The 21,863-nt window shown below is 38.4% G+C and overlaps 2 protein-coding genes across 3 annotated transcripts; both read right to left on the reverse strand.

Moving 5' to 3' along the window:
• Positions 1-28: 28 nt before the first annotated feature.
• LOC120546105 (ATP synthase subunit e, mitochondrial-like) lies at positions 29-1,687 on the reverse strand. The gene is made up of 4 exons (XM_039780882.1): positions 1,564-1,687; positions 804-858; positions 282-380; positions 29-122 (listed from the first exon to the last, which is right to left on the reverse strand). Exons 1-4 carry the CDS (start codon positions 1,597-1,599, stop codon positions 97-99), a joined length of 216 nt encoding a protein of 71 aa, XP_039636816.1. The 5' UTR covers positions 1,600-1,687; the 3' UTR covers positions 29-96.
• Positions 1,688-3,288: 1,601 nt separating this feature from the next.
• Positions 3,289-20,946, reverse strand: fybb (FYN binding protein b). Of its 2 annotated transcripts, XM_039780880.1 has the most exons (19): positions 20,682-20,946; positions 15,946-16,888; positions 12,446-12,578; positions 12,256-12,329; positions 11,818-11,840; positions 10,868-10,926; positions 9,078-9,210; positions 8,557-8,716; positions 7,986-8,103; positions 7,586-7,605; positions 7,376-7,448; positions 7,158-7,241; positions 6,619-6,659; positions 6,065-6,146; positions 5,817-5,916; positions 5,020-5,182; positions 4,837-4,870; positions 4,006-4,037; positions 3,289-3,876 (listed from the first exon to the last, which is right to left on the reverse strand). In XM_039780880.1, exons 1-19 carry the CDS (start codon positions 20,682-20,684, stop codon positions 3,854-3,856), a joined length of 2,298 nt encoding a protein of 765 aa, XP_039636814.1. In that variant the 5' UTR covers positions 20,685-20,946; the 3' UTR covers positions 3,289-3,853. The 2 variants fall into 2 exon arrangements, with proteins under 2 accessions (XP_039636814.1, XP_039636815.1); XM_039780881.1 differs by lacking the exon at positions 7,158-7,241.
• Between the last annotated feature and the right edge of the window lie 917 nt (positions 20,947-21,863).

Consider the following 21,863-nt stretch of genomic DNA (forward strand, 5'->3'; position numbering starts at 1 on the left):
ATAAAAAAAACAACACAAATAACTCTGATTAATACATGAAAAATATGTTTTGTTTTTATTGAGTTTGGAACATAACTGCACAGGTCCAGAAACTGTTCATTTGAGGATGGTGTCAGAGTTGGCTGCAGAAAGGAGAGAGAAAAGGGGAAAACATGTTAATAGAACATTTTGTGGATAAAATGTTGAAATGTGGGATGCCTCATTTGAATTAAACAACAATAAAAGTAATGTTTGTGTGACAGACAGTTAAACAGAAGGAACTGAGTGTGGTCCTGTTTTACCTTCAGACAGTTGTTTGTAGATGCGCTCCTGCTCCTCTCTGGCCTTCTTCTCCATTTCCTCAACCCTTTTCTCCTCCCCAGCAATGGGCTTTAGGTAATCTGAACAAGAAAAACAACACAACCAATCATTATTTCAAAACAAACCTGGAACATGTATTGTAGCTTTATGCAGTGTGCAAAATATCATAATGACAGAGGAGTCCAGCATGGAATATAGAAGCTTCATACTTTATATACTTTAAAGATCAGAGCAGGCCTATGTCAGACAGATGGATTTTTGTATTATTATTTTTACTAGTTATACAAGGACTTTTTAATGTAAGTTAATGTATTTATTTGGATAAGATTTTTTTTATATAGTTCACCTGGGCTGGCACTGGTTTGTGTTTTTTGGACTAAATAAGACTATTAAAAACATGTATATGAAAGGAACTTTACTAGTCCCTCCCTTCTGTCTGACTGTTGCCCTTGGAGTTTGGACATTGACAAACACTACTGGCGCATGCGCAGACATGAACTTACCGAACCTCTGTTTGCCATAGAACACGCCTAGCAGCAGAGCGGACCACCTGGCCGTCTGAAATAAGTGATTCAAACGTGTTAACATATATGTCAATGGTGTTAACTAGTGAAGCAACTTTTACTAACCAGCTAACCTAATTAAGTAAGACATGTCAGCAAAACAGCTATAGATAGTTCATTTCTTTAACAATATTTAAGAACTCCAATGCATCTCATGTGACTCACTTTAAAACAGTATTAGCTGAGAGATAACCACCTTTCTGACTTTTTGTTACGGTTCTGTCTTTACCAATAACGTTGAGTGTGAGTGTGAGCAGAGTGTGGTCACCGTTTACAAAAATAACGCTAGCTAAGTTAACGTGATGGGGGAGAACATTAGCTAGCTACTTATTCTATGACCCTTCTGGATAACGTAACGTTAGTTGGTGATTGAAATGACACACTGCAGCTCTACAACTAGCTAGTCACGTTAATGATAATCACGAACTTTGCATTAGACAGACGCAGAAGTTCCAGGTTGTAAGTTAAAGCTGTTGTTAAATGTTCACCTGAACAGCCGGTCAATGTCATCGCTAGCAAACATTAGCTAACATGCTACTATAGCAACTGACATTAACGGCCAGTCCACCGATAGCTGCACATCTAAAAAAAAAAGTAAGCTTTCGTTTCAAATGAATGTGTTCACTTTAAATGTAATAAATCACAGCAATGACAATATTCAGGTCAAATAATATGTGTTATTAATATTAGCTAACCTTACCTTGATGAGCGGCGACACTGCGACAGGAGGTACCATGGTGAAGCGAGGGAGTGACTTCCGGTCCGTGTCCGGGGGCCGGGCGGAAGTCTTTCTTTTTTTTTTCTTCTTTTCTTTTTTTAGCTAATCAATTCAAGGATGTAAGTTAAAACCACGGAAGCTGCATATTAGCCAAACGTAATTTTTACGAAATATATATTATTTTCAGTGCTTTTTCTTTTCTCTTTTCTTTTTAACTCCAAACAATGGACTAAACTTTAGTCACTAAAGCAACAGACAAGCCAGTTTCAGAGTGGACTCACACGCTTCACAAGGTAATGATGCCTAAACAGAGTTAGCAAAGAAATGCACAATGAGCTAAATAAATACATCGTTACTCAAACATGAACATTTATCATATTCATTTAAAGTGATAAAAACTAATTTAGTTTATGTGTTGCTCAGATATGGGGAATATTGCAAATGCAAGAAAGTACAAAATTCCAGTTCATACTTGGCAGCATCTCATTAATTAGTTAAGAGATACTTTTATACAGTTCTTGTATGAAAGCCATGCAGGTGTACTACTAGAAAACGGTGGAAAACAATCCTATGCATGTTTTAGGGCCTATGAATCATTTAGCCTAGTATTTTCCCCAATTATTGGCACCCCTGAATTCATTCATGTGATGTTTACAGTAGCCATATGTCACTGATGTGGTTTTAATTTTGTTTTGCCAGCCAAGGGGGCTTCCACCTCAACTGCGGCACCACCTCCATTTTGGTAAAACCGTGGACACAACTAAACATCCAACCAAATATTATTTTTTAATTAATGATCTGCTGATTATTTTCTCAATGAATCAATACATTTTTACAAAAAATGTCCATCACAGTTTCCTGTATTCAAATTTCTTGTTTTGTCCATCCAATAGTCCAAAACCGAAAAAAAAACTATTCAGTTTGCAATTGTATGAAAACATGGAAAAGCAGGAAAAAAACTTGAAAAGTGACTGAACCGATTATTTGATTATTATTATTGTTGCTGATTTATTTTCTGTTGATCGAACAATTAAGTAATCAACTAATCATTTAAGCTCATCATGTAAGTTGAAACTTAGTAAGTTTGGATACATATAACATTTATTGTTCTTAAGTCTTATCTCTAATCTCTGTAATGTTGTATCAATAACCTAATTAACAGCAAAAATTAAACTCCTACTTGAAGTGTGAAGTTTGTTTATCGGTGTTTTAAGCCCCCGTCTCCTTCCAGGCAGCACTGCCTGGAAGGCACTAGGATTAGGCAATGGTTAGATTTATGGTTATTGTTAGGGTTAATGTTAGGGTTAGGTGCCTTGAAGTCAATGGTCGCAGCGCTGCCTGGAAGGAGACGTTGGGGGCTTAAAACACCATTAAGCGTGAAGTTTGCTATTGTTGTAGTTCCCGATGGCTGCCACTAGATGTTGCTGAATCCCTTCTTCCACAGAAACTGCACAGAGAAGGTCATGATTGAGGAGTTACAAATTCTTTGCTGCTGATTTTTTTTGACTTGGAAAAAATCCAGTTAAAATGGTCTTCCCTCATCCTCACACATCTCATACACCATCACACAAGTTACCCAAGTTTACAAACATCACACAACTGTGTAATTGCTATTGTGAGATATACTCATAGAACAGGAGCACTCTCTCTATACCAATTATGCTTTTACAAACTAAGATGTGTAGAGAAAATCAAACATTTCACACATTTTCTTTCTCTAAAATTGCATTTCATAATTATACAGTATTATTGAGGAAGTTTGGCACTGAAACAGTTGTTTCGTTTACATGTTGAAACTTGGGGCAAAGACATCAGAGTTAGTTTACAGATAGCAATGCAATGTACATACAGTATCATATCATGGACATTAATTAAAAGTCAAAATAGCAAGTAATGAACAACACATAGCTATTCCTATGAAATGCAAAACACAGTAGAAGCAAACATGTAAATACAGTGCTGTGGAGATTTGCAAATACTGTTGTTCTAACAAATGTTTCCCACTTTGTTAAAATGCTGCAAGTAACATAACCCCATCAAATTGTTGTTGTTTGAAAGAAATACAATTTTGAAAGGATCACATTGTTCAAAGTAATTAAAGCTAGCCTGATTCCAGATTCAAATGTTGATTGATAAATAATGAAGGGAAAGATGATAATTTGGTCTGATTATCAGGCTAACCAAAAGCAGCTCCAGATGTATATTATCAATACACATAATAAATAACATGAACAATATCAGTGTAAAACAATACACCTAGTGCAGGGTGTTTCTAATCGTTGTCATAGACGCAATCTGAAAAGAAAATATAACATTGATTAAAAAGGTTATTTCTATTATAAATGGTGATTTGGGTCCACTGTGTGGATATTTACAAATTATATGTTTGTATTAAACTGATGAAAAGATTCACTGAAAACATACCATCTCCAATATCATCGTAGATATCGCCATCGCTGTAAACACAAAAACGAAACGATCAGTACAGACAGCATGCTGGTAATGGCCCTGACACACCGACCCGATAATCGTCCGTCCGACAGTCTGGCGAGGTCAGTGACTCGAGTCTGTTCGGTGTGTTCCGTGCCGTCGTCCGTCGGAGGAGCTGTCGGCCTTCATCTTGGCCGACCTGACTTGCTGGGTCGGAGGGCGGGCAGTCGGATTCACTCCACCAATCTGATTGGTGGAGTGCTAACCCGGAAATAACGAGCGGGATGAGTGAGGAACGCCTCTCAAAATCTGACGAAAATCTTTTTAACTGACCTTTGTCTATCTGAAATGAAGACAGATTCAGCAACTGCATGGCCTATTTCTCGCTTCAAATGTTTTCAGAAACATGTTTCAGTGAACTATTTTCGTAAAATACGAGATCGTATTTCGAACAAGTCGCCATTACTATTGCCTCGAGAAGCCAGACCCAGGTGATGCGTTCGTCATTTCCGGTTTAAATTTTTTGTATTACGTCTCGCGCAGGCGCAGAACGTACGCTCAAGATGGCGGCGCTTCGGTGTGTTCCAAGGCACTTTGGACCTTGGGGAGCAGACTGATCAGTCCGACTGGCTTTTCTGCCGAGGGTCAGCCGTCGGGTTGGGGTGTGTGTGTGTGTGTGTGTGTGTGTGTGTGTGTGTGTGTGTGTGTGTGTGTGTGTGTGTGTGTGTGTGTGTGTGTGTGTGTGTGTGTGTGTGTGTGTGTGTGTGTGTGTGTGTGTGTGTGTGTGTGTGTGTGTGTGTGTGTGTACATGTTTGTGGTACTCACTCCGTTACAATGTGGCCGGTTGAAACATAACCAACTGTAAAATACACACAGGCAGATTTTAGACTTGGGATGGTCCACTTTTGTGGTGCAAATAATGAAAAAGCTGTAGTGTAGAAACCGTGATCACATGTATTGATTCATTGTCTTTGCAAACACAAACCATAACAAGCAGCAGATACTCACACTTGCCCTCCTCGTTCCGACAGATGAGTTTGTTATCCACGGCTTTAACAATGACGTCCAGTGTCTCTCCTGCTTTGATTGGGAGCTCCTTCACACCCCACTTCTTGTTAGTAAGGGTCGGGGCGATGGTCACCTGGTACAGCACCTTTATCCCACCCTCATACTGAAAGAGAATTACATCATCAATATTGTGACTGTGTGTACATTTTATTTTTACATTCTTGATCAGAGATTTCCCTGGGTTGGTGAAAGACTTGGGTGCGCATATTTGGCGAAGGGGTTTAGGGGTAAATCCCTCAAGAATGTTTTTCAATAAAAAAAAAAAAAAATGCAATTTGACATCATTTTGGACCATTATTATCGCCATATCTGTGTCTAAAAACGTTGGAAATGCTAGAGCAGACAATAAATAAATAACTACAACCATTAGATGTCAGTGTCATTTAGTTAGTTTTGATGCTCGAAGCTTCGACTTGGTGCTGCCCAGAACGGCTCAGGTGCTGCACCTAAGTCTTATAATGGTAGGGAAAACCCTGTTGATGATGGCATGTTAGTTTTTTATGTATGAAAAAAAAGTTATTTAAAGAAGTTTGACCTTATATTCACCACGATGATTATACTTAATATCCTAATGAATTTATATTCAAATTGTTGTGGAAGTATAAGCTTTTAAAGTAGTAGCTTTTAAATTTGAAAAATACTAACTGTACTATACGCACTATAGAGCTGTTTTAAGTTTTTCAGCGGGCATCCTGGTAACTGATAAACATGCTTTAAGACATCAAGGAGGGACAAACTTTAAACTTTTTCCTGAAGTCCTTCTCCTCTTTCTCGAACTTTTTCTGCTTCTTTGGGTCCATCTCTTCAGTCTTGCTTTTGCCTTTCAGGGGTGGAAGGCTGGAGAGCAAAAAAAATGATTCTTTGGTCACTTTTTTTTTTTTGTCAACCACAATATGTCTGAAATTTTTGAAAATACACTTGAACACATGGATCTGAATGGACGTTATTGTAAGGTTATTTTGTTTTAAGATCGATGCAAATGTACCTGCTGATGGGAGGAAGGGGAGGCACATTTTGAGAGTCAATATCGTCGTATATCTCATCATCAATCGCTGCCCCTGGCTGATCTGTGATAACACGGGTCAGTGATGTAAAAATGTTTTACTTTAAGACACCTAACATTAAGAGGGGACACATTTTAATCAGACTACATAAAACAAAAATCAATCGTCAGCTGTAAAGGATGTAAAGAGAAGGTGTGTGTTTGCATTTTGACTAGTGAGGTTTAAAAGCCATAATGCCATAAAAGCCATGACATAAAAGCATGAATTGAGAGTACAAACTTCACTTATGAGATAAAATGCAAAATGTAGTTATTTAAGGTGAGAATATGTAACTTTAGCTGAACACCAGCCATTGTAGCTACAATCTACAATGGCTACAATGGCTATATATATATATATATATATATATATATATATATATATATATATATATATATAAAAAGAAATATATATATATATATTATATATATATATATATTTCTTTTCTTTTCTTTTTTTCACTCAAAACATGGTAGCATATTACAGTGAGTGATACCTGAATTCCCCTCTGCAGTAAACTGGCTGGGTGGAGGCACTCTGGTACAAGAAAAATCAAAATGTTACATAAATAAAAATAAAAAAAATGTTACATAATTTATATCATGACAATATTAAAAGTTGAATCAAAGCAGCCCAAATGAGAAATCCTATTCATGAATTGCAACGCAATATTTTGAGTTAGTATACTTAGAGTGTTAGCAGCAGATGGTGCCCTGATTTTCTGATTAAGTCAACAGTCATACATCAATTACAGTCATGCAAATGTCTCGAGAAGATTAGTAAAGTCATAGAACAGCTGCACTGATTGTAATCATAGAAACATCACTTTGATTTCAGTTTGCTAATTAGCATCCTTGGGTGTTATTCAGTAAGAGGTGAAGGTTTTGATCTGATCTGGGGAGAAAATCAACATCAAAAAGCAAATTCATCTGAGAGGAATTGTTTAAACATTGAAAGGGAGGAGTGACGGCTGAAAGATTAGGGAGTGGACAGTAGATCTGTGATTGGTCAGTCTTACTACTGAGTGTATTTTACTCTTTAGTGCTGGCAAGACGTCTGTTCCGGTCAAACATCCAAAGGAAGCCACGAGGCTTCGTAGGACAAGACCTGGAGTCTGGACTAGAGAGCCAACCAAGGATGAAAAAAACCTGCATTTGTTTTACTTTTTTCTTTTTTTTTACTTTCCTGGGTATCTATCACAAACATATAGTACTCATTTTCAAATGTTCCCATTTAAACAAATCAGTTCTCACCTGACGTCCAGGTTTGGATCAACAACATCATCATATATTTCTCCTTCGTCTCCTGGTAGCGGGGGTAGAACAACTACAGGACAACAGCAAATACATTATGTATTCAGTGACATGTTTCACTCTGTGAAACAACATGGACATTAACTGAATGCAAAGATTAAAATTAAGTGTAATGAAATGACTTATATTTTTGTGAGGTTTTACACATACCTCCTGGTCTTTTCATCCCACTGTAGAGAGAGAGAGAGAGAGAGAGAGAGAGAGAGAGAGAGAGAGAGAGAGAGAGAGAGAGAGAGAGAGAGAGAGAGAGGGAGAGAGAGAGAGAGAGAGAGATTTTATATTAACATTGCAACAACAAAGCTTCCTGAATATGTCAGAACTCTAGTACTGGGTGCCAAAAGTCAGAAATGTTTGATTTTTTTCAAGGACAAGGGTTAAATATTTCCAACTACTGTCTGCATAACTGAGTTTTTTTTATTGGCAGTTTATAATGAGAAAAAAACACATCTGGTACTAGTGGCTCCTATGATTTCACTTGTCTCCATTCTTACAAAAGTGCGACTCATCTGTGAAACTAACTGATGTAGAGTTAGAATATATAATTCAGTACCTGTTATCAGGAGACGCCACATCGATGTCATCGTATACCTCAGGTTCGTGCGCCTGCTGAGCATGACTTTTCAGAGTGTTAAAGTCAATTTCCACTGACGTGGTCTTCACATAACCAACTGTTAGAAACAAAGAGCAAAGTGAAATATAGAGTTGATTCATTGTCTTTAGTTAGGATGTTGAGTGTGAAATATAGACTATTTGATAAAAAAATGAGAATATATCACAAATAAACGATAATAAGGATAAGATTGACTGATTGAAATTTATTTCAAATGTAAAAGAAAACAGAAAAGGTCATACAGAAAATAATGTTTCACAAACTAGAAAGAATAAACATGAATAATAAATAAAAAAAATAAAATCCATAATTCATTGTTAGTTAACAGCTTCCTCTGTCATACATGTTTTTTCTGTTTTTAATAACAGATGAAAACTCTTATCCTGTATTTGCAGAGGGGACTGGAAGGATGTGATGGCCAAAAAGAAGAAGACAGGTGAAAGATGAAGCAAAGGCAAACATGAGGAAGGGAATAAAATGAGACCAATGAGGGATAAATGTGTGAACTTACTGGATCCGTCCTGCGTCCGTCCCAACCATTTTCCCTCTGGGTTGCCCTGGACACGGATGATATCCAGGCTTTGTCCCTGCTTCAGAGCAAGGTCAGTCTTACTGCTTCGGCAATCCAACCGAGCTTTCCCTTGGTGGACGACCTCCAGGGGACCAACCAACTAACACACACAGCCGTGCACAAACACATATGCAAATGCACACAGACAAAAAAAAAGAAGAGATTGTTACATTTATTTATATGACATGCTTTTTAAAGATTTTTTGGGGGCTTTTCCGCCTTTAATTGATAATAAAATTAATTGACCAGCTGGGTGAGAAAAGAGGGGGGAGAAAATGCAGGAAATAGTTACAGGTCAGATTCGAACCCTGGACCTCTGCATCAAGGCATAAACCTCTCAGTATGTGTTCACCTGCTCTACCCACTAAGTCAACCCGGCCACAATATGACATGCTTTTGACAGAACAATATATTTGTCACTTTTTAAGGGTCTAGCTTCATATTTAGTCTTGTTTGCTCACTTTGAACTTCTTTCTGGCGTCTTGTTCCTTCTTCTCACGTTCCTTCTGCTCCTTCTTCTCAGCCTCTTGCCGTTTTTTCTCCTCCTTCTCGTCTTTCTCTTTTTTCTTTTCTTGTTTTTGTTCAATCGCTTCCCTTTTGGGATCGAGAGAGAGTTGATAATAGATAGTAAATTATAAATTGTGACAGACTGATGAACAGATTCACTTGCAAGATGTGGCTCCTAAGATTACACAGCATATTTTTAAGAAAGAGGACAGCTAAATAAATGTCAATATGACTGATTGGCTGAGTGACAAAATACAAAAGCGTACACTATCTTAAAGGTCCAATGGCATGAAAATTTCACTTTATGAGGTTTTTTAACATTAATATGCATTCCCCCAGCCTGCCTGTGGTCCCCCAGTGGCTAGAAATGGCGATAGGTGTAAACCGAGCCCTGGGTATCCTGCTCTGCCTTTGAGAAAATGAAAGCTCCGATGGGCCGATCTGGAATCTTGCTCCTTATGAGGTAATAAGTAGCAAAGTTACCTCCAGAGAATTTGGCCCACCGATGAGAGAGACATCATGGCTTACAAACAAGCAAAGTGGCAGTTGGTCAAGGCCACACCTCTACCCTCCACCTTGCCCCCCCTCTCTCCTCCTCAATAGCTACAGACAGAAATGGCACATCCTAAGGAAAGCTCATTGTGGGACTGGCTAGTGGCTGTAATTCTGCACCAAGGCTGAATTTTGGGAAAGAGACTTCAGATACAGTATTAGGGGACCACTAAGGCCTATATAAAAGCCTCCAAAGAGCACCATGTCATGGGACCTTTAAAAAATATCCAGTTAATCTATTTAATTGGGATCGTTTCTTATAATGGAATTTATCATAGTATCTTAGCCTATGCTAATTTGCAGCACATCACTAGACGGGCTTTTCCAAAAGTGCAAAACACAAAAAATACTAGAAAACACAAATTAAAATTCATTAACTGAAAGTACATGTGAGTGAGAATGAATGACTTATTGTAGTGTTGCAAAACAACCACCAGAGAGTAGTGTTAGTGAAGTTAGACAAGAACACAGCTGAACTGGGATTAAAGCGCCCATATTATGCTCATTTTCAGGTTCATAACTGTATTTTAAGGTTGTACCAGAATAGGTTTACATGGTTTAATTTTCAAAAAACACCATATTGTTGTTGTACTGCACAGCTCTCTCTCACTGCTGCAGATCCTCTTTTCACCTGGTTTCTGTTTAGCTACAGAGTGAGACCTCTTTTCATCTTCTTCTTCTGTACTATCTTTGATTGCACTCGCACATGCTCAGTAGCTCAGATGTAGAGCATGTCAGCTAGCTAACTCTAGAGACAGTAAAAGAAAGGCTGTTTCTCCAACTTTGGTTAGTTACAAGGCAGGATTAGCTGGGAGACTTCTAAATGAGGGCACACATGTAAGTAGTTCTTTTGTAGATTATGGTGAACTTGTGTGTTGTAGCAGTGCTTTGCTATGTGACGTCACAGTCCTAGCCGATTTTGAACAGCTCACTAGGAGACTGAAGGCAGGACACATTCAGAAACCGTATCTCACTCAAAACAGCATGGATGGATTTTTTTCAAAGTTTGTATGTGTGTGGAAGCACCAGAGACACAAAAGAACACCCCAAATCCCAGAAAAAGTGATTTTTTCATAATATGGGCACTTTAAAACCAACACTTGAGTGAGGGTGCTCAGTAAATTGTACTTACAATATTGAAATCAGAGTGTTGGATAAACAGGTAAAGATTTAATGAAGAGCACTCTCTCACCATCGTTCATCAAGATCCTCATACATCTCTCCGTCATCATCATCGTCATCATTTTCCTCCTGGGCCGGAGAACACGTGGGTAAAACAGCATTAGTTCAGCAGTAATTAGTTCATTTTCATACATCATACAGTACATACTTTATCATCCTTTTCACCTCTGCAGACCTTTTTAAAGACATATCTAATGCATATTTTCTTCAATATTCTTTTCTATTTTTCGTATTCCTCTTTATAATTGCATACGTGGAAATTTCCATCATGTATTTCACATTCTTAATTTCTGCTGGGATTACTGCTGTTTCTCTGCAGAGGGCCTAAATGCACTGATTCATTCACATCATCATTCACACATCATTCACGCATCCCTGATACTTTGTTCTGAGGATAATCTAACATATACTTACCACACAAAAGTTATTGTCATTTACAGTACTCATCTTTTCTTTCTTGCCTATTTACTTACTGTGCTGTTGCTGTATGTTTTCACCGCATGCTGCTACATATTGCACCACTAAATGCATTAGTCACATCTCCTTTAGAGGTTGAAATTAGGAAATCACTTTTCTGATTGAAAGACTTTGTTTGGTTAAGTTTAAAGATTCGTAGTCACTGACTTCAGTTTGTTCATTCTTTCCTCTAAGCTACGTACGTCAGTAAGTGAATGCGCCACTATTCATACGGCCCGAAGTTCAGCACTGATGCGATTGTCTTCAGTTCAGTCTGTTGTAGTTGTAGTCCAAGATGTCACTTTCAGTTTAGCACAAAACTAGCTTATACAAGCGCTTTTGAAATAAGGTTAATAGTGCTGCAGTAGTCAGTTGTTCACTTTGAAAATGTAAAAGAAATTGGGAGAAAATGTGCTGAACACCTCTAGTTTCTTCATGAGCACACGTGCATGTTCTTATCTTATTGTGTCTGTATTTATGTGATAGTAAATCAGCATGTCTCACCTTTGCCCTCTGACTTGGGTGACCTAAAGAGAAACAATAAATCTACATTACAAGATATTCAGATCCTTGTGGAATAGCTACAATCATAATGATCCAACTCATACTTCATATCTGACTATTTTTATTACTTTAGTAACAGTCAAAAGAGAGTTTCTCAAACTGCACAGTTTTAGCCATATAGTATATCATATGCAAATTACCAAGATAACCAACCCAAAGTAGGTAAAAAGTTGGTAACAGTAAGACAGACTATTCACAGCCAAGATATACTGACTAATATAGTTCCATGTATGTTTGTCTTGTGATATGTAAATATTGGTACAATGTTCAGAATCACACAGTCCTTTTCTGTCTTCCTGTGGTGGTAAATACATAAATGCCTTGCCACATGGTAGTCATGACACATCACATTTGATCAAATAGTGAACATTACTGAACCTGAAGACGGTGGTAGAGGTGGAGGAGCACTCTTGAATTCATCAACATCATCATAGAACTCATCTTGCTGGATCCTGAAAAGGACAGGATTCAGGATTTACCTTTTGTCAACAGGAGAAGCTTTATCCAAAAGACATACTGCATATACATTTTGTAACTGTGTTTGTGTGTGCATGAATAGGGAGCTTACATGGCTCCAGGGTGTTGTGGGGGCAGACTAGGAAGTGCAGGTGGAGGGGGAGTCGGGGTCACATGGTTGCTGTGGTTACTGGGGTGAGAGGCCAGAGGAGTTGAGAGAATGGGTTTCTTAAAGGTGCCAGGACCTGTAAGAAAAACACATGGTGTTAAAATGGACAATTTACTGTAAGTGTCTTTACCCTTCAATGACTGTATATGTAGCTATAGATAAATAGATGGATAGATAACTTTATCAATCCCCAGAGGGGTAACTAGCGTGGTTGCCCATGCGAAAAGAAACGTCAAGTCAGACAGGCCCCAACAAACAATATGACAGTATGAAAATACTCCATTACTGTACACGTTCTGTTTGAAATCAATTATCAGAAAAATTTAGTTCAAAAGAGTGGAAATACTCATAATGGAGCAAAATTGGTGCATGTCAGTGTTATCCATCCATCCATCCAGTATATGTAACAGTTTATCCTGTTCACAGCTGACATCGGGCAAGAGGTGGGGTACACCCTGGGCAGGTCACCAACCATTCATGCTCACATTCACACCTACAGGCAATTTAAAGTCAATAATGAACCTAACCTGTATGTCTTTGGGGAAACATAATAAACCACGCCAACACACATAGAACATGCAAACTTCACACAGAAGGACCCAAGCCAACCAGCGGGTTCAAACCTGCAACCCTCTTACTGTGATGTGACACTGCTAACCACTGCACCACCATGCCACCCCTGTCAGTGTTATATCTTATATTATTGAATTATGATCAGTGATGCATTACAGTGTAAGCAGCTTTCCACTGGTGGAGCTGATTTTAACTACTTCATATACAGTTGAATGATTTCATTTTATAACAATACTTTGCACTCTTTACTCCAGTAACTAGTGGAGTAAAAAGTAGAAATTCTACCTCTGAAATGCAGAGGAGTAGAATTATTTTAAAATAGCAAAATATGGAAATACTCAAGTACAAGTACCTCAAAATTAGTACTTGAATGAATGTACCGGTAATTAATTCACAAACTGTGGTTAATGTTTACAGTAAAGAAATCAAATGAAGCGACAACAACATCAAAACTGTTATTTTTGGTCTTCTAAGTTTCAGCCAACAGCCATCCCTTACCTCTGACTAAAAATCAATTCAGATCAGGTGTGTGTCTAAAAACTGAGCCTCTCACCCGAAACTATGCCTGTTTGCTGGAACTTACTTCCTCATGTGGTAAAACAAACTTGGCCATCAGAGCAGATAGCGAGGAGGAAGGAGAAAGGAGAAACTGGACAGGGAACTTGGCCGGGTGAAATAGAGGAACCAAGTGTGTTTCTGTGACTTTGGTGTCTTGTCTATCGCTCTGAACAACTTTACAGCCGCTTCTGTGCAACTTGCACACATTTTGTACAGAATGTACAAAAGGCAAATTCAAATGCTACATGAACATATCTTAAAATGCTAAGAATAATTGACTTTTAAAGCTATCATGCAAAAGCAGAAGGTGTTTGTATTTCTGCATGATCAGATAACCAAAAGTAAACTCTGCAAAACAACTGCAGGTGACAAATTGCTAATGCCACTGAAACCACATAAACTTGTGAATTCCTTTTCACACTTCTGAAATGCATTCAAAAAGTCTGTCCAAATTAGAACTGGTAGTGACAGAGAGGAAATGCACATGAGACAACAAAATATTATATGAGGAACCCCTTTTATCTGACTGTAACAAGACCTGCAAACTGTTTACTGCCATTTAATCTTCTTGACAGCAAACGCCTGGTTTAGCTTAGCTTTCAGAGAGTTTAGAGAAATGATGTTGAAATCCTTTGCAGTGTTTGAATTTATGTATTTGTTGCATATCAATTGGGACCAGGGGACCAAAGACATATCATAACAAATGGAAAACAAATGATGTGAATGCAGCCAGTTGAAGTATTCCTGCCTGTGGGGCCACATGTGTGTACCTGCTGGCTGGCAGAATCACTCTACTAAAACTCTATTTTCCAGCTGTTAAAGTCATTTGTTCAGTACGTTGCCTTCTTAATGGTTATAAATTAGATAGAAAGGAGATTTATAGAGAAAAAGCAATAAAATGTAGACTGGGTAAACCCATTCCAATCTGCCACCGATTTGATTTCGCCCTGCAGCTCAGGCTGGAAACCTGTTCGTTTATCTATCCTGCTTCTGTTACAATTTTGCGGGGACCAATCACAAACTGGCTTATCCACCTGGCGCGCTATTGGCGGGTTTAACATGATGACGATAGAGAAATGACCAAGCAGCTTCTTGTTTACATTCAGCCACCGAAGCGCAGCAACCCGTTGATGACGCTGTCGCTGCCACATCACCCGGATCGTTGGTCTGATTGGTTGAAGGAATATCCAATTGCATACAGTGTCATTTGAACTATGCCCGTTGATCACACCTCTTGTGCAGTAGAAAATACAGAGCAGACTCCCCAGACTAATGTTCAAGCTTAAAAGATTGAGCTTGGTCTGGTGATAGTCAGACTAAATAAAATGTATACTTTAGATTCTATTTTTTCTGTAAACCATTACATGATTTTTCATTCAGTTTGGAAGAGCTAAGGTGTTTAATTAGTGAGTTACGTAAGCCTTAGTTATTCAGGTCAATATATATTTTGCAGCAGAGAGCTGAGAACAAATTAAATATCCAAAAGATTAGAGCCAGATAAATCAGCAACCTCTTGTAGCCGTGATTTTACTGAGGTCATGAGTCCATATTTCCACATGCAGTGCAACCCCATCCCCATAAGAAACATTTAATTTCTTTTTTCATTTTTTCCAGTTAATATATATTATCTGTAAATTTTATGAAAGTCAAATTAAAAAATGTATATGATCATAAGAATCAGGTTGTTAAACCATTAAATTCCCCAAATCAAAACATATGTCCTCAGTCACCTTAATGGCAACTAGTCCTCACAAATGACACTATCAGTGCAAGAGGACATGTGTTACAGTTCATTCCAGAAGTAATGTGTCTTCTACAGTTCAGAACTCAGTTATTTTTTTAGATTGAAATCTGGTCAGTTTCAAGGTCCAAACTTTACCAATTCATGTAGTAGTTTTTATTTATACTTTATACTTTATACCAATAAAGGAACCCCCAAAGGGAATAAATAAGCAAAGGGCCACATGTAACAGAGCTCTTTGTAACATGCAAAGGTAAAAGCAAGACATTTTCTGCTGAATCTTAATGAAGAATGCCTGCTTGAGTTTATCTGTGACACAAAGTGGGATCACACATCTTTGAGACCGTTGAGAGTGTGAAGTTGTTGTTATTTTTGGGTGGGGCATCGGACTACATTTTAAAATGCAGCTTTGTTATGTATTGCACCACAGTGAGGATTGATTTGTGTAAATACTGATATGTATATTCACTCACTGAATTGGTGGTTGCTTCTTATCATAATCAGTAGTTTTGTTCATATATGGTGTCACTATTAAACAAAACAAAAATACTGTTAATTAAGTCCTACTTACCATTATCAGAGGCCACAGCACCTCTTCTAAAGCTCTCCAGGTTGACATTGGGGGGTCGATTGGGCTTGGCAGGAGCAGGGCCCAAAGCTAAACTGTTGGGGAGTGGGTTACGCTTGGGGCCTGAAATGGCATCCTTGACAATGCTGCTATTCTGAGAAGGCTTCGGAGGTTTTTTGATGCTAGGTTTTTTACTGGCTAAGGGTATTGGAGGAATGACTGAGTTAGTGGCAGTGATGGGCGGTTTCTTGGCTTCGTCTGCTTTCACGGCACTATCCGACTCCTTGTTGAAGGTATTCTTTATAGTCTTGAAGTTGGGGGGTGGCTTAAAAGTGTAGTTCGGAGTGTTCACAGTGTTCGCAGTGTTCGTGCCAGCTCCTCCAGATTCTTCATTTTGCTGCTTTAATTTTACAAAGCTGCTGCTTCGTTTTTGTTGTAAACCTCCACCACTGTCTTCTTTCACCCAGCTGGGCTTGGAGTTGACTGCTGGAGAGGGTTTAGGAAAGGCAGGTTTGGGGTCAGACAGGGTGGAGCTCAGGAAGGGCTTGTTGAGAGGGGCCTTCTGTAGAGGGCCTTTAGCTTCAGGAGCCTGCAAAGGTGGCTTCACGGGTTTATTAACAGTGAAAGGTTTTTTGTTGGCGTTGGGGTCATCCTGGGTGTTTTCAAACCGGCTAGCCAGGGCTTTAGCTTTGTTTGGTTCATGTGCCTCTGTGTCACTTTTAGTTGATACTGTATTTTTCAGAAAAGTGGGTTTTGGAGGAATATTTATCGCACTGCCTGAGAGGCTCTCCAATACTGGTTTTCTTGTCTGTATGTTGGGGCCGGAGGAGAGGGTGGGGTGCAGGGGTTGTTTGATGCGTCCAGCCGGTGTGGAAGAAGTCTCGTCAGTGCTCGCCCCACTCTCTTGGAAGCGAGCCATCATGGCCTTTACGTCGGCTTTGTTTTCCTAGAAAGAACGGAAGAGGATCAGAAGTAGAGTTAATAATCAGAATACAAAATCAGAATTAAAAATAAGATTAGGATGCGCTATGTATGCCAGAATGGAAAATGACTTCAGCAAACAAAAGTCCTAAAAAAGACGCAGAAACTGCTTGACAAAGCAAAAGAGGAATAAAAGCAAAGAAAATTCACAAATCCTTAGACTGACATGAAAGTTCACATAGGAACAGAAAGTTGTGCAACTTTAAAATACCTTCCTATCGTGGAATTTCCAATTAATGTAAGTCCGGCTCCCTCTGTGGTTGCTTATTACCTCCTCCAAGGAGTTTGTCTGTTTGTCAGCAGAATTACGGAAAAACTACTGGCCTGATTTTCATGTGGAAGGCCATAGCGTGGGCCAAGAAAGAACCCATTTGAAAATCTCCAAAAATTTGGAGCGGATCCAATTCACAGAACGGATACATAAATTAACATTGTTTGGGGTATGTTATGTCATAGACATAAACATATTTGAAGCACACATCTGCTGCTGCGAGCACATCATGCTTCTCCATACAGTATATAGTACATACGCATACTGTACAGTTTGTGGTGTCCCAACTGGTATATAAATATGACATTGTTACTGTGTCAAAATAACCACATATTGGTGTGGCTGAATAACCCAATGGAAATCATGTAAATAACTAAAACTGGGTCAAAATCATTTATTTTGGGTGTGATCGGTGACCCAGTGGTTTTTATGCTCATGGGTACTGGATCGGTGCTAGATTGACTCAAATTGGGTTAAAATTGACCCAGTGTGTATTTGTATCTGTTCCTCTCTTTTCTCTAGGCCACTCATAAACCACTAAATGAATGTCCTGTAATCTACAATTTCCTTCATTTATCTAAATAAAAGCTCTTTTCTATGCTATGGAAACTATTTCTATTATTTGGATAATATAGCCTATACAAAGATGAGAACTGGGAACCAAAATGCATTCCTCACATGATATTAAAATGTATAAATAAAAAGCAAATAGGATATCTCAAAAAGCAACGTTAGATAAAGGTTAAACAACACTTTGAAGCAAATTGTAATATGTTAAGTAGGAAGTACTATAAAATAGATGGCTTTGCACATTCTTCAGTGTAGGTAAACAAAAAGTACTTTTGTCAGGTATTGTTGAAGAAGAGGGAGGGATATTAACGATAAGCCTGTTTTGAGGATGTATGATCCTCAGCAACAAAATGGTTTATAGTGTATTATTGCAATTTGATTGTTTATTACACTGACAAGAAGTCTATAATAAGAAATATACAGTGTTGCTTTGGCTAAGGCACTAATGGATGCATCCAAACATCTTGGTCATGCAGCTATAATGAACTGACCAAGCAGCAGCCACACCTATTGTAATGAGGCAGGTTTGCCTGGAGTCAGCACCATACCAGGAAGTGTAGATAAGAACATGCTATTCCTACAGCAGAGCAGTGAAAGCGGGGGTACAACGGAAAGTAGAAATTTACTGCATGAAGCTAAATGGGAAGTTAAACCACAGTGAACGTCAGATCTTATAACAATATTCAAAACCCAGTTAGAATATAGTAAAAACAGTCACACTTACACCGAACAGTTGCCAGAAAAAAGAAGCTACTGTGTGTTACTGTAACTGATCTCAGTATGATGTTAATGAGTGATGGCAAAGCCAAGTCAAGCTTATTAGTATAACTAATATTGCATTCTACCAACCATGTCTCCTAAAAATTATGTTTATTATGGTTTTTTTTCTTCTTATATGGCATAGAAATTGTAGGAACATATTATGGTTTTGGTTAAATACTGAAAAAGATGATTGAACACTGATCTTTTCATAACCTTAACTTGCCAAAACATTAAAAAAAATGTGAATCATTACTACAAGCAGATATTGTGGGAAAAGCAATGTACAGTTTGAAGATTTTGCAGCTTTGCAGACTGGACTTCTCCGCTGTCCACTCATCTATCCAACCATCATCCAAAATATAGCACTGCATCTATTCAGTCAGTTATAGCTCCAAAATATCTTATAGCATTCTGGACACACGAATGGTCAATGGAGAAGCGAGTGATGTTGGAGGATTTGTTTTTAGAAGTTTTGGTATTTTTTTTGAGACACTGTGTGTGTTGTTGATAAGGCCACTGTCAACCTTTACTTTAAATCAACCACCTTTCAAGCCAACCAAGGTTCCGTATTTGGTTCAAGTTCATTTACTCAAGTACTGTTCTTAAGTACATATTTGAGGTACTTGCACTTTACTAAAGTCTTTAATTTTCATACCACTTTCTACTTCTACTCCACTAATTTCAGAGAGAAATATTGTACTTTTTACTCCAATGCATTAATCTGACAGTTTTAGTTACTAGTTACTTTACAAAGATTAATTAAATTAGCCAACAATATACAGGTCTACAAGTACAGCTGAAATGATTAGCCGATTAAACACTTAGTTGATTGACGGAACTGTTTTGATCGTTTCCAGTTTCTAAAATGTGAGGATTTTTCTGCATTAAGTACTTTTACTTTTAATACTTTTAGAACACTTTTTTCCCATGATACATACTTTTACCTAAGTAACATTTTCATTGCAGGGCTTTTATTTGTACTTTTACTTAAGTAAAGGATCTGAATACTTCTTTCACCACTGGTGGCACCCAGCCTGACATGATGTGGCTGCATACGAAATCAGAGGAAAGTTCCCTCATCAAGCTTCTGTTTCTCAATCGCAGTAAACAGAAAATTCCCCAATATGTTCTGCCACTTGCAATTACCACTTCTCTAAATGTTTGTGCAGTTGCAATTTTGTAAAAACTAAAGATAAATTCTGTAAAATCCGGTAAGACCTCCCAGAATAATGCAACACAACTAAACAGAACCCCAAACTGCAGTCAAAGTGACCATAAACGTTAGTCTTCTGAAACTGTATAGCTGTGAAAAGTGTTTAGGTAGGATATTCATTGCAGGGCTGTTAGACTGCATTAGTTTCAGCTAAGTGTGACTAATAATCCGGCAGCACACTGTACATTCTGGATAAGCACATGTTTAGATTATTGTTTACCCTGTATACAGTTTATAGTTTTAGTGCAGGGTTACTTTTATTATGCGTAAGGTCATGTGGAGAAGTTAAAACCACAGTATTGTTATGTTGAAAACAATACTTTAGCCACTGGATGGTTAGGTGTTTAGCTAGTTCCCCTGTTATTGCCAATATGAATTCAAATGCTGTTGTATATGCAGTTATTAAACACAAGTAGATTTAAAGTAATATGACCTGCAGATAAAAGAATGAGAGAAAGAGATCATCTGGTCAAAGCAAAGAGGAACCATGATTTCTAAAAGTTGAGGCCAAAGTTGTCTTACACAATCTAGATGACACAAAACCACACACACATGCATGCACATACACACAAATTACCCTAATGGTGGCTGTTTTTACACAATATATATAAGGAAATGAAACAAAAACAATTAATTAAATTAAAAAAATGTAATGGATTAATAAAAGCCCACAAATCGATACAGTGACTTTTTAGTCCAAGTTCTGTTGAATGCATTTTAATATAATAATCTCTTATCATAGATGCAGTAACTTGCTCAAACAAATTACACTGTCAAATTCATAGGTACAAGAATGAATGGCTACTTGAAGGTGTTGTTGCAAAAAAATACTCATAGTGTCCAGCTTTCTTTCATTACATCGTACCCAGGTACTCAAAAGAAATTCTTATATCTACAAAGTGATTTTCAAATACTTTTAGTTGACAGTTAAGTTGTACTCACCATACTGAGAACAGCAATCCCAGGCGCCTCTGCTAGGTGTAAATGGTTGGCGTGTAAAGTGGTGCAGTGTGTGTTTGTTCAGTGTAGCTGTGGGAGTTTCTGTTGAGGTCGAAGAGAGAGAAAGGCACGAAATAAAGTGAATGACAAAGATAGTGATAAAGCATTAAGTGTGTGTGTGTGTGAGTGTGTGTTTGTGTGTGGGGAGGATGTACACTCCAGTTCGGTCAGTGATATCAGCAGACTACTTGACTACTTCCTCTCTTGGTAGAATGTGTGTTTTAATGTGGCTGCGAGTCTCCCAGCCTCTGTTATCTGTGTGTTTTGATCTCATGAATTTGCCTATACCTGGCAAACTCCCTGCACTTTTCCTCTGTGCTCAACAACTGATGCCCACTCACTCTGTGGCACGTCAACAGAAAACCCACTGTGGGACTTGTTCCTTAGCAACCGTATTAAACTCTTTAAATAAGAAGAGGGCTTTTAGAGCTGGTAATAGGGAGGAGCTAAAAAAGATCCAGGTGGACCTGAAACTGAAGATAAGTGAGGCCTAAGAGAAATACAGGAGGAAGCTGGAGTGGAAAACAAAAGGTCCAGCAAAACAACGCAAGAGAGGTGTGGAAGGGCATGAGAACCATCACTGGGTTTTGGTCAGCTGACAATGGGATTGAGGGAGGAGTGGATAGGGCAAATGAACTGAACCTGTTTTTTAACAGGTTTAAAGGGAAACTTCACCGATTAGCATTAAGCTTTGTATCAGTAGAAACCTGTTAGTATTTTTGAATGACCGTGCTTCCCTCCCTCATGTCCCCCTGAGAGGGGAGATCTCTGTATTGTGGGTCTGGAAAAAAGCCTCAGATGACGCAAAATGACGATTTTTGCGTCATCTGAGGTTTTTTGCCCGAGGAGGCGCAAAGACTACAGCCTGTATTAGGAGCCACTTCCGCATAGCCCAAAGGGGGTTCGACTGACGGCTTTTTCCGGAGATTGCCGAGGAAAAAACGAGTGTCAGCCATCTTGAATCCTCGCTTAGCTTCTCAGCAGGAGCAGAAACTGTTCATCCCGACGGAAATTTTAGAACAACAATTATGTGCATTCAAACTACCACACACGTGTACCACCGGGATACATTGGTACACATCGGAGAATATGCAGACCACTTTATTACAGACGCAATACTCGACA

This window comes from Perca fluviatilis, chromosome 17 (assembly GCF_010015445.1).
Source record: "Perca fluviatilis chromosome 17, GENO_Pfluv_1.0, whole genome shotgun sequence".
In the NCBI taxonomy this organism is placed as follows: Eukaryota; Metazoa; Chordata; class Actinopteri; order Perciformes; family Percidae; genus Perca; species Perca fluviatilis.